Source organism: Styela clava, chromosome 12 (assembly GCF_964204865.1).
Source record: "Styela clava chromosome 12, kaStyClav1.hap1.2, whole genome shotgun sequence".
In the NCBI taxonomy this organism is placed as follows: Eukaryota; Metazoa; Chordata; class Ascidiacea; order Stolidobranchia; family Styelidae; genus Styela; species Styela clava.
Window position 1 is genome coordinate 18496950 of NC_135261.1, and position 13912 is coordinate 18510861.

Consider the following 13912-nt stretch of genomic DNA (forward strand, 5'->3'; position numbering starts at 1 on the left):
TCCACGTTCCGTAATTAAAACGTTTTGCGATATTTTGATGAAATCTCTTTTTCTCTCCTAAAACAGTATTAAAAATAATATGTTCCTTTAATATTTTTCAAATATCTGCACATTTTCGCCAACTTTAAGGGGACAATGGTTCTGCTGGTTTATAATCAACGGGTTTAATTTTCGTACATAAAGTGGACATTTTGTTTATGCAAAAATCTTTTAATTTTTCGGTATATGTTTTTACGATTTTTGGAGAATAGGTTTGATAATTTTGATACAATAACCAGGCAGAACATGAAGATCGTCCGTTCTGTTTTTTACAATATAAGCTCAATAAACTGAAAAGGACCTCAATTCACAACTCCGTACTAAAGAGGCTTTGTGACGCAATAGTGAAACTGTCGGGTTCGCCGAGAACTTTACCACGTTTGCCGTTTTGTTCGCAAGTAACCTGGACGCCGTGAGGGGATTGGGATCTTCATGAGTGCGTGATTGCCGAAATTTAGATAAAATAGAACAGTTGTGTTTGGAGAAGCGATCCAAGTCTTTTGTGTCAGGTGTTATCAGTTACCCAGTGAGTTGAAGTCGAGTCATAATAAGCAAGGATTTCAACGTCACCGAGGAATGCTGCTGGAAATCATCACTCATCGGATAAGGTGATTAGTCATAACAATTTTTAATATCAGGGTTACTATATTTTTGGTGTTGAGATTTTTCACGTAATCCAGATTATCAAAATATAGACTACTGATACTGTTATGCTTTTACTGGTCGTAGTTCTGATCTGACCATCAAAATAATGCTACGACTGGGTTTGCGTTTGTAAGAGTGTGTAATTCAGAAGGATTCCAAATCCAGATGAAAATACAAACGAAGATTGTGAAAATTCAATGAATTCAATTTTTTGTCGAAAAAGAAGGATATACGAGAAGCGAGTGGTTGACGTTTGTATAGTTTGGTGTAAATAAAAATATCTAATACACCGCTCCATATTAGATTAAAATATTTCATCTTCGGAAAACAGTCTTGAAGAATTGCATTGCTAGCAATTTTGTTTTGTGATTTGGCACATATCCCTGAGTTATTTTACCATCCTCATCTAGTTATTTACTGGGCTGTATTTTTTGTTCACATTTAGGTGACTCTCCAACGAGATGGCCCACGTTTCAGAACTTGGCAGACGGAAATGCGGGTAGTGATTCGGAGAAAGCTGTGCCAGGAGGTGACTAAATGAGTTTGCTATGCTTGTTTTTTTTATTAAATACAGTATCGTAAATTGATACCAATGAATGGTAATAAACCAAATCATAATATCATTTGTAGCCCATCACAAATAGCGCAGCTATCTACGAATAATTGTAGTGCACCTTTTAGAAACTCTGGTTTATTTGAGTAATAATGCAATTATCCATTTCAAACATTTCGTTTGTTCGATCAATCAAGAGTAGCGTAATTCTGAATTGGACTAAAACACTGTGATGATGTTTTGTGACTTATGCATGTATTTTTGACCAAAGTTTCAGATAAGTCAACAGACTATACCGCACCATCTTCAGAATCACTTTCAATAAGCAATGTAAGTGATTTCAAATAAAACCATATATATGGAAAAGAAAAAGGCTGTAAATCAATTAAAAAAAAAGCTTTTAAACAAACGCGAACCAGAAAAGAAACGACGAAAAGAAAAATATTTGCACGGATTGGTATATCTTGCGAGAATTTTATTGTAAAGCTTTAAGACATCTCTGTATAATTCATAAAGATGAACCGGCAGTGAGCATAATCTTGTCTCTCCTCAACAACTTAACCTAGTGGGCATATCCACATTCGTATACATACTTGGCATACATTTTTACTATTTAATTATAAATTCAAAATAACAATCATGTTTTTGTATTCCGAGTTGGTGCAAAAATTTTAAATAAATTGTGCAAAGATTCTAAATTGATATTGAGGTTCAATAATTTCATTTTGATCGCTTGTATAGTTGACTGTATAATCAATCACTGCTATAATTAGGCGCCCTGATAGGTAGACATTTGAGTTATAATTGGTGTGATGCTTTTCATTTTAATTGACATGGCAAAATTTCGTTTAGCGTTTATAGGCCCCACTGAAAAGTCACTTAATTGAACATTTGAGATATGTTGTGTATAATGTTTCTCGATATTTTATTCAGAATTTCGTGTTTTAATTATATACCCTCTGAAATGGTCGGATGCTTGAAATTTTTTTTGAATGCTTCTCAATATTATTGCCATTCCAAAATATCATTTTGCATTTACATGACACACTTACGTAGCTGAGTAAGTTACGATTTGCGATTTATTTTCTGTTTTGTTTTTCAATATGGTTTCAAAATTTTGTTTTATAATATTTGTCACTCTCAAGTTATCAGATAGGTGAACATTAGAGATAAATTTTGAGCAATTTTCCACAACATCAAAATATGATTAGTATTCGAAATTTCGTATTTCAGGTAAATTTCACACACTTAAGTGTGTGAGATATATTTTGTGTAAGATTTCTCAATACGATTCCAGAATTTTGTTTCAATAGTTGTATGCCACACTTAGGTGGTCGGATATTCGGACATTTGAGATATATATTTTGTGTAATGTTTCTCAATATTATTTCAGAATTTTCATTTCAATTTTTGTATGCCCCACTTAGGTGGTCCGATAGGTGGACATTTGAGATATACTTTGTGTAATGTTTCTCAATATGATTTCCGAGTTTTCATTGTGATTGTTTTATGCCACACTTAGGTGGTCAGATAGGTGGACATTTGAGATATACTTTGTGTAATGTTTCTCAATATGATTTCAGAATTTTCATTTCAATTCTTGTATGCCACACTTAGGTGGTCGGATAGGTGGACATTTGAGATATATATTTTGTGTAATGTTTCTCAATATGATTTCAGAGTTTTCATTGTGATTGTTTTATGCCACACTTAGGTGGTCGGATAGGTGGACATTTGAGATATACTTTGTGTAATGTTTCTCAATATGATTTCAGAATTTTCATTTCAATTCTTGTATGCCACACTTAGGTGGCCCGATAGGTGGACATTTGAGATATATTTTTTGTAATGTTTCTCAATATGATTTCAGAATTTTCATTTTAATTCTTGAAAGCCACAATTAGGTGGCCGGATAGGTGGACATTTGAGATATACATTGTGTAATGTTTCTCATTACGATTTCGGAATTTTCATTTTAATGTTTCATGCCACACTTAGGTGGCCGGATAGGTGGACATTTGAGATATACTTTGTGTAATGTTTCTCAATAAGATTTCAAGAGTTTTCATTTTGATTGTTTTATGCCACACTTAGGTGGTCGGATAGGTGGACATTTGAGATATACTTTGTGTAATGTTTCTCAATATGATTTCAGAATTTTCATTTTAATGTTTAATGCCACACTTAGGTGGCCGGATAGGTGGACATTTGAGATATATTTTGTATGACGTTTCTCAATACGATTTAAGAATTTTCATTTTAATGTTCAATGCCACACTTAGGTGGCCGGATAGGTGGACATTTGAGATATACTTTGTGTAATGTTCCTCAATATGATTTCAGAATTTTCATTTCAATTCTTGTACGCCACACTTAGGTGGCCGAATAGGTGGACATTTGAGATATACTTTGTGTAATGTTTCTCAATATGATTTCAGAATTTTCATTTCAATTCTTGTACGCCACACTTAGGTGGCCGGATAGGTGGACATTTGAGATATATTTTGTGAGATGTTTCTCAATATGATTTAAGAATTTTTTTTTCAATTGTTGTATGCCACCCTTAGGTGGTCGGATAAGTTGACATTTGAGATATATTTTGTGTAATGTTTATCAATATTATTGGAATGTCATAATTTTGACTTGGTATTGATATCTTGACACTCACAACATAGCATCTGTTTAATCCATATGTTACACCATAGGGTTGGAATAGGCGAACATTTGTGATATGCTCTGTGTATTTCTCAGTTTCAAATATATAACACGTTTGGATCAATTTGTTTCGATTTGTATACCTTCACGTTGCATTTTGAGTATTTTTTGATATCGAAGAATATTTCCAAAACCAAACACAGTGCATCTCCCATGCACGAAAGACGGAACATTGAAAAAGAAATGCTATTTTTTGTGATAAATATTGCTAAATCGTTCGAATCCATCGGAAATTGAAGCGAGGTCATACGCTTTGAAATGCGTATTAAAATAAAAGCAACATCATTTATGTAGACATCCAGAGCGACATATAAGAGGGGTCCGGCTTAGTGCCGAAATAGGCTAAAACATTTGGTGGTCTGAATTAAGTGGACGAATTAAGCGGACAAAAATTTTATATCTGTTTTCGAGAGGATTATGTTGACTCTTTTTCTCCCTAGTTGTCAACGGCTCTCGCGCTCTCCAAGCACGTATTTAAAAACATTGATACGGACACAGGAACGACGTCCGCTTAAGTACTGCAATTACGGCAGGTCCGTTTAACTACCGTAATAGAGTTATATATATATATATATATATATATAATAAAAAAATGTATAGTTGAAGTGTTAAGCAGAAGACCCTGAGTCTCTAATTATTATCGAGTCACGGGTCAAACTTTGACTACAAAATCTAGACCAGGGGTGGGCAATTTACGGAGAGTTTTTGACCAGCCTGCTGACTGTACAACACTCTGTAATGTGGTCCGACGCATCATTCGTGAAAGTTGCCGATCGCTCTACTCTCACCGCACTGTCAGTGCGAGCTGGTGAAATAAACAATTGCCTTAGTGAACAAACAATTGCGTTAGCACACTTGTTAAACAAGCAATATAAGGTCAGAGCAGAAAGCGTCGTAAACATTCCCCACTACTGTTATCAGTTATATTTGAAACCTAAATATAAAAAGATTTTAGAAATTAGATTTTATATTAAGTTTTATTAACCATGGATTATCCCAAGAAACGTGAAGTTGACAGAGAGTGTCGAGCATTTAACAAAAATTGGATATCGAAGTATTTTTTGTAATAATCCGGTCCGCTGAGGGCTTTATTTTTTCACATCTGGCCCGCCGACTAGAGAAGTTGCCCACCCCTGATCTAGACGATTCAAAAGTCAAATATTTTAGTTTGCTTAGTTCTGGACAAGGCATTTCGTCTGGAATACTAGACTAGGGTCACCATATTTGAAAAAGCAAAATTCCGGACAGTGCATGACTATTTTCATGACCTCGTAGTAAAAATTAGGCGCACGGTACGAAATAAAAATGTTCCTTATTAGCAGTGTGCACAGTAGGATTGCAGATGCCGTAAAATTCCGGATTCCGGACATTTGAGCATTTTTTAAATTTTTCCCGGAGACAAAATTTAACCCTAAATTCCGGACATGTCCGGAATTTTCCGGACGGTATGGCAACCTGTACCTAAAGTCACTATATCCGTATAAAATGTGAGCCGATGCCTTCAGTATTTTTGCTTGACGTCATGAGAGTGCTTACTCTTATGCATCAAAAACATCTACCTCCGCACCCGAGTTGTCGGGCAGATCACCATTTTTTGTTATATTTGAGTATTTTCGCTATTTTCAATGCCAGTTGTCTTTCAATATCTCTGATAGTGTCAAAAGAGCGCTATGCTTAAATATATGGGCACGTTTGAAATAAATGAAAGTAATAGCCTTCTAAAGAAAAATTTTATCTTTACCAACTGAAAATTTCGGAGCAATTGATCAAGTAATCAAAGAGAAAGGGGACTTTTTAGGTTTTTCACTAGGTGTCCAACGTGTCAAAGAACAAGGATAAAACAACAACAACATAATATTGAAACGATCGTTATGTCCACTAACGTGTCCAATCGACGGGCAAGCACGACACAACTACAAATCTGGCCAAAGAAATTTGTAGGCCTACAATAGCCTAAAAAGTAAAAACACTTCATCTTGGTGAACGAGAAATTAATACCGGTTTTCAGAAACGCCTACTGGTTCTATTGCTGCCGGAATATTGATGAGTAATCACATTCAAAGAAAATGTGATTGATGTTCTCAACGGATGCACTGTTCGAATCTACTAAATTAAAGCTATATAAAATATTCAGGACGAATGCCCTACAAAATAGTATATTGTTGAAAAACTTGGGTTTGTCTCAATATAGTACAAAAATAAACATTGGTACAATATTTATTCCAATTATTAATGGAATGTTCATTTAAATAAGTCGTCTACTCTTTTGACTTTTATTGGTGAAATAAATTGTTTTTCGTTATATTTCTTCGTTCAGTTATAAAAGAATCTATATCAAAATTATGAAAATTTTGCAGCCATTCATGTGTGATACATCCTTTTATAGTATTCGGTGTATTCCGATGCCCTGCCATAGTGTTCACGCAAATCAAAACAAGCCAATCGTTATCATTAACTATGTTCAACGACTATCGGAACAATTCAACACCTTCATTATACTATGATTGAATAAAAAGGCTTTCTTCTATAAACTATTTCCCTATTTTGTAGTAGTGGTTGGTTAGCGAAAATTTCACTATACAAATTTTGACATGCAAAGTTAGGTTTCTCATCTTTCAAAACGCAAAGTTTTAGGATACTTACGCTACCAATTGACATCAATTAGCGTCCAGATATTGTTCCAAATTTTGATAACGTTTCGAACAGAGCATTTAAACTTTTTTGACATCTTTTCCATGAACACAGTACCATCATCTGCTAACATTGTCAATTTGAATAGTGGCTTTTGTACGTAATTCCATTGTTTCTAGTGTTTTCGCTAATCATGGTAGCAACAACTTCAGCGCACAATAAAAACAATTAAAAAAATAATTTTTGTACTTAATTCCATTAATTCTAGTGTTTCCGCTAATCATGGCAGCAACAACTTCAAGGCAAAATAAAAACAACTAAAAAAATAATTTCGAAGACATTGGATTTTCTTGTTCTTTGACGAAATTTTTTGACAAATAAAAACAAGTTATTACTAATGACACAATTTCTGGAATCCTCGTACATTACTTTTATCCTACTTTTTTACTTTACTTTTTTTGGATATTTTTTTTTGAAGCCGAAATGTTTAAAAATATAGGCATACGGCGAATGGCCCGTCATATGCTCTGCGAATATCCCTGGAATGTCCAGAATATTTTTAGGAATTTAGCGCCGCATGTGAGCAAATAAATTTAGGGGATTTACCTAACATGCTCCTTCATAAGTTCACGTTTCACGCGCGTTTTGTTTGCGCTAATTAAAGCAGCGAAAATTAAGTATATTAGGCCGGGCCTAGATGGAATTCTTCGCTTTATTAAACGAGGAAATAAATTTTGAGAATTACACACTGGTAGTACCAGCAGTTTCAGTGGGAAATGTGGGCCAACTTGCATGTGATCTTCTGATTAACACCTTGGAACTAAATAAAGTGGGATATTTACGAACTTCATGTGTTCTTCCAGTGGTCGGATCTAATGCCTTCTGCAAAGACGACTCGGATAATTCACTCACATTGACTCTTGAACTATTTATTGACGACAGCAAGAAGTTGGCAGTTTCACAGCAGCGAGCTCCACTTGTTGCAGGAAAGCAGAAACAATATTCTACAGATTTTGTATCATGGATAAATTCCAAAGGATTTTCTGAAGTTATTTTGCTGACAAGTTGTCATGCATACGAAAGAACAGATAATGAAATACGAAATTCACCTGTGCGTTTTTTGGTTCATCCAGATGACAAGAAAAACAAGAGAGAATTGACAGATAAAAAATTCTTAGAACTTCAGAAACGATTAATGGATTCTGGTGACAAAAACTATTTTTTTCCTGGTGGAGGATTTGCGAAAAATTTCCATGACGAATGTGTGACTTCTGAACCAAATTTCTTTTCAGTAATTTTGATGATATTTTGCTCGGAAGGAGACAATATACCAGAGGCTGTCTTATTAGCTAATGCATTAAATTCATGGAAAAATTATAGGAAAATTAGTGAAGACAATGGGAAAACTGTTTGGTCTTTCCCAGCATCTTGGAAGCATCTATATGGTGCAAGACAACCTTTGTCAATATTCTGAAATTGTCCGTTTTTATGTTCTAAATGCAGAAATGTCACTTCATTCCAGCTTATTGAAAATGCTGTAAATTGTTACTTTTAACATTCTTTCAGTCTTAGATGCATGTAATCAAATAGAAAAAATGTTATAGTAGTATGAAATAATAATGACCAAATCATAATGTCTAATAGGCTATTTGAACTTGAATGCTCAATAGCTAGATACAATAGTATACTTTATTTTCTTGTTCGTAATATTGAAAAAATACCTGGAAATATGTCAAGAGTAAACAAAACTTAGAAGCCATATTTTTAATACAATCAATTCAAACCAAGTTTAATTAAGTCCCATTGTCAATTCACAATCATATCAATACTTGTGGTTATAATAGAAATACAATCGGATTTTGCTATAAAATATGAATTCCTTGGACTGTATCTGTTATTTTGGTTCGCTGCCAATGTTAAAACTATTGTCTGTGTCATGAAGAAGTTTGTCAAACATTTAGAATTAAGTTTTTGCAACTTTCTAATGATTGCAATTTGTATTAGAATGTCTTTTATCATGGCCTAAAAAAATAAGAAATTTGATTTGCATTTCATATTTAATCAAGTTACATATTCTTATTGTTGCTACATTTTTAGAGTATAATCATGTCAGAAGATATAATTGAAATCTCTAATGAGAAGTTTTTAGGAATATTATCTATGGTTGAAAAAGCAAAGTCTGATAATGAGAGATTTGCTGCCTTGCTTGTTGTGTCAAAATTAACGAGAGGAGGATCTATTTTGCCAGAAAACAGAAAGGAATTGTTAAAAGCTATTGGAATTCAATTTCCATTGCGTCTTGTCAAGACTGCATGCTCACAAACAACAGAAGAAAACAAATTTAGTTTTGTTTCGATCGGGATGTCAATTTTGTGGTCATTTTGTGCTGATGTTGAGTTTTTTAGAGATGAAGGCCTGGAAGCTATTGTACCACATCTTCTTAAAGTTGTTAAATTGTTTTCCAACGAAGAGAAATATGAATCTGTAATTGAAGATTGTATGGATTGTCTCATTGCTCTTACATATTTTGATGACTGCATCTCTGAGATCATTGAAAGTGATGCTTTTAATACATTGTGTCTATGTGAAAAGCAGTCTGACAAAAGCCATCACTTTATTTCTATGCTGTTATCAAAGCAACCCCATCTTTGGCAAAACAAACAGTTTCAAAAATGGTTCAAATCACTTGCAAATGTTTTCAAGATAGACCAAACAAATAAAAAATTCACTATTTGCACTCACCTGTTCCAAATTTTAACTGCATATTCTAGCGAACATTTGCTTGGATATCATGAAGCCATAACGGACATCATGTGTGGCCTTGAAGATGTTTTGTGTAGTAAACTTAACACCGAGCAAAGGAAGTCACCGATACAACTTGCCAGTGAAATTTTTCGCTTGTTTGGTATTTCTTGGTTCACAATGAATTCGAAAAAGACAAATTTTATTGTTATCGTGACAAGACTGTCATGCATTGAGATTGGACTGTTTTTAAGAAACATTTCTAATGACATAGAGTCAAACTTTTCTGAAAATCTATCGGTCATCATGTCTTGCTTCTTCATATCGGAAGCATTTTGCTCAGCAGTTGCCAAGTTTGAACAAAATGATAGTGAGAAGGATGATATTCTATCTTTTGAGCAAATTCGACTCACTCAACCAGCATTGGCTGATTTAGCCAACAGTGTGTCTATTTTTATTTCATCTTATTCAGTTGATGATGAAACAGGCATCCCAGATACAGAATTATTGAATTTATTACTTCCTATTTGTATTCGCTTTCTAGGGTCATGGCTTAACATTGAGAACAATGTAACTTCAGCTCAAGGCAATGAAACACTTCCAATACTGAAGCAGGTTTTGAAATATATCGTAAAGCATGAAAACTTGTTATTGCTAGAATGCACCTTGCCTGCAGTGATGCAAGCAGCAAGTGCTATGAGCACCCATGACACTATAATTAAAAATGGTATTTTGCAATCCCTCATCTGCGTTATTGATTTAATTGAGAAAAAATTACACTACCCAGGAAAAATGGATAATTTAGTTACTTTTCATATTGTGTTACAAAGCCTAATAAGTGTTTGTTCTACAATGACTAATGTTGAATGTCAAGACTATCACAACGACTTGAGTAAAATATTTTCTATAATGACAATATTAGTACAAAAGCCATTGTCAATTCAAACATTTGGGTACGTATACCCACTCTCGTCAATTTTATTGAACAAATCATCATGCTCCATATCTGATGACATTTTATGTAAAATATTCAAGTTTCTTTTTGATGCATATGAGGTATCTCCAACTGATGGTCACCCAAAAGTCAGTCCCAAGTAAGTAATATTTCATTGCATTTATAATTATAACATATTCATTTGAATGATTGTCTCATGTTGAAACTCTGTTTACAGTTACCAAGAATCTTGGCAAGAAATTTGCCCTTTGTGGAAACTCTGTGCGGAAGAAATCACATCCTATATTGCCAGTACACCTGAAGTCAAAAAGAAATTGATTGGATGTGAACATAGAGTGTTCTTACGCAACTTATTTGATGCTGCATCTGCTGGGAAAGATGAAGAACTAACAAATATCTTTTTCAATCTTTTAGAAGTTTTGAAACTGAACACATTTGTACAATAGGTTCTTAATAAATTGTCATACTTTGGTATCTACCGACTGTTTTGGAGTTCATTCCAGTTCACACAGGCGGCTTTGCGGTCTTGCATGTATAACACTCAGAAAATCACTGATCATATTCATTTTGGGTAACAAAAGCTGATAAAACAACGAAACACAGCACCCCTCCTAAAGTTCATCCATGACTTACTTATATGCACTAATATACCTAACAATAATACAACTATTTGACGATTTTGAAATTGTACCTCCAGGGGCAAACTTAATACTTGTTTTATTGATACATTTAGTAAATATAATCATAACCTTTCAGAAGCGAGAGTGGTTGAATTGGCCCATTATAATAAGAGGCTCACGGATCAGATTTTTTGGTTTCATTGTTCAAATCCATGTATCTCATAACTCAGGGGCCGAGTGCGCTATGTCATTATGCAGTCTTGGGGACTACATAGTTTTAGGCGTTTGCTGAATCTCGGATTCATTGGATGAGTAATGCTCTACAGGAACCAGATATCAAAAGCTCAACAGCTGAAAGCGACTGCTTTTAGAAATTTCAACGGCCTTCATATTAATTTGGAAAGGGACAGCAAAATAGGGTTTCACCATACTTGTGCAATGCCCCAACTTTATAATAAGCAGCTATTGTTTTTTGGCCATTAAATAGACGGCTCCACTACATTTTTCAGTAAGACACAGATAATAATGCAATATATCTTCATGAATTTATATATTTTTAAGTTGTGTATAACGGATATGATGAAGACAAGATATGCATTATGGTACAAGACAGTAATGTAACGTTTTTAAAGACTAATCTGGTACGTAGACACACAGATAAAGAAAAACTATCGTAGAAGAAGAAACTTATTGCATTTTAGAAGTTATATACAATCTATATGAACTTTAGGCAAAGGTGGCTGTTTCTTTTGTCAATATTTGTACCTTACTTATTAATACATTTGTGTATAAGTAAATAAATTCAGCAAAAAGCAGTAGATGAGTGACATGCCTACACATGCTGGGGGTCTTGAAAGGTGGGTTTACTATCGACATCATTAGTTGCTCCTCCAGGCATTTGTGATTGGTTTACAGAACCAATATTTTGGGGAAGCACTCCAATTACCTGACGACCTTGAACCAAGTAGATTGGTTCCATTGGTTGTGGCACGGGTGGAGTAGAAAACTGCATTCCGACAGCAGGTGTCGAAGACGGGCCAGAACTATTGGCATACATCACAGGTTGACTTTGTAGTGGTTGGTAACCTTTATTAACATATTGCTTTATCTTGGGATATGCTTCCTTTCCATTGCAGCAAACAGCGTGACAGGCAAATCCAAATTTCACCCATGAGATAATGAATACTATGAAAGACAGCAGAGTGATGCAGCCATCCAAAATGCGTAAAGTCCACGGATATGAGTATTTATCTGGTCCGGTCCGGTCTGAATCAGTTTGTGACATGACACTTATCATAATGCTGCAGGTGGCAATCCAGGCGGTTACAACTGACATGATCATCAAGGTAACTATAAAACATGTTGTTTTACGCCTTGATGAAAACAATCCAATCACTCCACTGGCGATATAAGCAAGTCCAGACCAAATTCCAGCTGATTGATATGTGCTTTCATAGTCACATCGTCTCTGGTAATCATTCCAATAGCATGTTTGGAGAAGGGCAAAAGTGAGGATGGCTGCACCAACACCAAACGACAGAATGCCCAGAACAATCACGGCTATGCTCAAACCACGAACTGATTTTGATTGAAATTTGCGCAACGTGCCATTTTGTTCCACGCTTGGTTCAGTCAAAGGTTGCATTGTCCTTTCAAATTTTCTCCAATACCTTGAAAAAATAATATTAAAACTATAATGCTTGTATTACATTTTCCTAGAAGAAAAAAGCAAGACTTAAAATCAATTAAATTACTCAGTAAAAAGAAATATATAAAAACAAATAAAAAAAATGAACAAATGCTTTTACCACACCAAATTAATAATTTTATGAGGATTGCCAAATTGGATACCGAACTAGTTAACAAGAGTTAAATACTGTGGATAGAAAAATACTTCCTCAAGAGGTATCGTCAAGCTGATTATAATTGGAATCACCTAATGCCAAATTTGTCATCAATATATTCGGTCTGACAGAAGCAAATCAACAATAAAGATACAAGCTATTTCATTACCTGCATGAACATGTATCCATCATTCAATTTCCATTTCATTTGTTATAGGCAAATATAGTAGTTTAAAACATATTAATATTATGATACATGGTCAATATTTATAATTCAATCGAACAAATTTATTTTCATTAGGAATCGCTTGAGAACAAGGTCAGAAAATGTACCCCGCACAGACATATTTATTATAGGCTTCCATATTCCTACCACTGCAGGCGCACGCCGTGCAACTTATGCCCCAGACTCGATCCTGTGGCAGGTGCACGTCCTGACTTTAGTGCCTCTCGAAAATGCATGCGAGGAAAATCCATTTTGCATAGCGGGAAATTTGTGATTACTCATCAGTCACCCTTATATCTGACAGTATTACTGTATTAGGTGGGAAAGCTGGAATTGGACAGCTGCAAATAAACAGCGCTAACACGTTCTAACATCACAAACTGACTGATTACAGAAAACACGCACTTTCGGCTTCCACGAATATGCCAAAATCCAGTCCGAATACCAACTAGCGTAAATCAGCTATAAATCATAAATGGGCCCCTTTCTATTTCATGAAACGCGAGGCCTTTTTGTTATTGTCTAGGCGCGGCGGTGTGGCTCAACGGGCTAAGCGTTAGGAATACGCTCGCCACCGCACCTCTAATTACTCTGCGTGGGTTCGCAGGTTCGAATCCCATGCAGGGATGGTTATGTGCGAGAGGATTGCTGGACTCCTCGCCGTCGTTGGGTGGTTCACGTAACCGCTGGTCGGTTACGGCTCCGGGCTTCCTCCACCACCAAGTCCATGCTTCCGAAAACAAACAATACAGTAAAACTAATCCCATACCCGACTTGGAATGGTAACCGGACGAGAGGCCATGGTTCGCCATATGGATAAGCCGTCTTATCGGCTTTCCTCTCCCCGGGATAAATATGTAAATCCTATCCTATTATTACTTTTGATTGCTACAGTACCGGTACCGGTACCGTACGCTGTACGGAAACGTGCCGCACCAGCGT

General features: G+C 35.2%; 3 protein-coding genes and 1 long non-coding RNA gene across 4 annotated transcripts; 3 read left to right on the top strand and 1 right to left on the bottom strand.

The window, feature by feature from the left end:
* Window positions 1-129: 129 nt before the first annotated feature.
* On the top strand, window positions 130-2078 carry LOC120329941 (uncharacterized). Its single transcript, XR_005567787.2, has 3 exons — window positions 130-647; window positions 1130-1213; window positions 1509-2078. It is a non-coding gene; the product is annotated as an uncharacterized LOC120329941 (long non-coding RNA).
* A 5104-nt stretch (window positions 2079-7182) lies between these two features.
* Window positions 7183-8681, top strand: LOC120329383 (proteasome assembly chaperone 2-like). The gene has a single exon (XM_039395991.2). It carries the CDS (start codon window positions 7281-7283, stop codon window positions 8055-8057), a length of 777 nt encoding a protein of 258 aa, XP_039251925.2. The 5' UTR covers window positions 7183-7280; the 3' UTR covers window positions 8058-8681.
* On the top strand, window positions 8681-10829 carry LOC120329350 (neurochondrin-like). Its single transcript, XM_039395952.2, has 2 exons — window positions 8681-10419; window positions 10498-10829. The coding sequence occupies exons 1-2, from the start codon at window positions 8690-8692 to the stop codon at window positions 10724-10726; spliced, it is 1959 nt and encodes a 652-aa protein (XP_039251886.2). The 5' UTR covers window positions 8681-8689; the 3' UTR covers window positions 10727-10829.
* A 604-nt stretch (window positions 10830-11433) lies between these two features.
* Window positions 11434-13507, bottom strand: LOC120329396 (uncharacterized). The gene is made up of 2 exons (XM_078118435.1): window positions 12914-13507; window positions 11434-12570 (listed from the first exon to the last, which is right to left on the bottom strand). The coding sequence occupies exons 1-2, from the start codon at window positions 12934-12936 to the stop codon at window positions 11733-11735; spliced, it is 861 nt and encodes a 286-aa protein (XP_077974561.1). The 5' UTR covers window positions 12937-13507; the 3' UTR covers window positions 11434-11732.
* Between the last annotated feature and the right edge of the window lie 405 nt (window positions 13508-13912).

Bases quoted from the DNA above. Each gene is read 5' to 3' on its own strand.
- LOC120329383 (XM_039395991.2), top strand. From the start codon at position 7,281: ATGGAATTCTTCGCTTTATTAAACGAGGAAATAAATTTTGAGAATTAC.
- LOC120329350 (XM_039395952.2), top strand. From the start codon at position 8,690: ATGTCAGAAGATATAATTGAAATCTCTAATGAGAAGTTTTTAGGAATA. The intron at 10,420-10,497 runs GTAAGTAATATT...CTCTGTTTACAG, and splicing joins CACCCAAAAGTCAGTCCCAA to TTACCAAGAATCTTGGCAAG.
- LOC120329396 (XM_078118435.1), bottom strand. From the start codon at position 12,936: ATGATGGATACATGTTCATGCAG. The intron at 12,571-12,913 runs GTAATGAAATAG...TATTTTTTCAAG, and splicing joins ATGGATACATGTTCATGCAG to GTATTGGAGAAAATTTGAAA.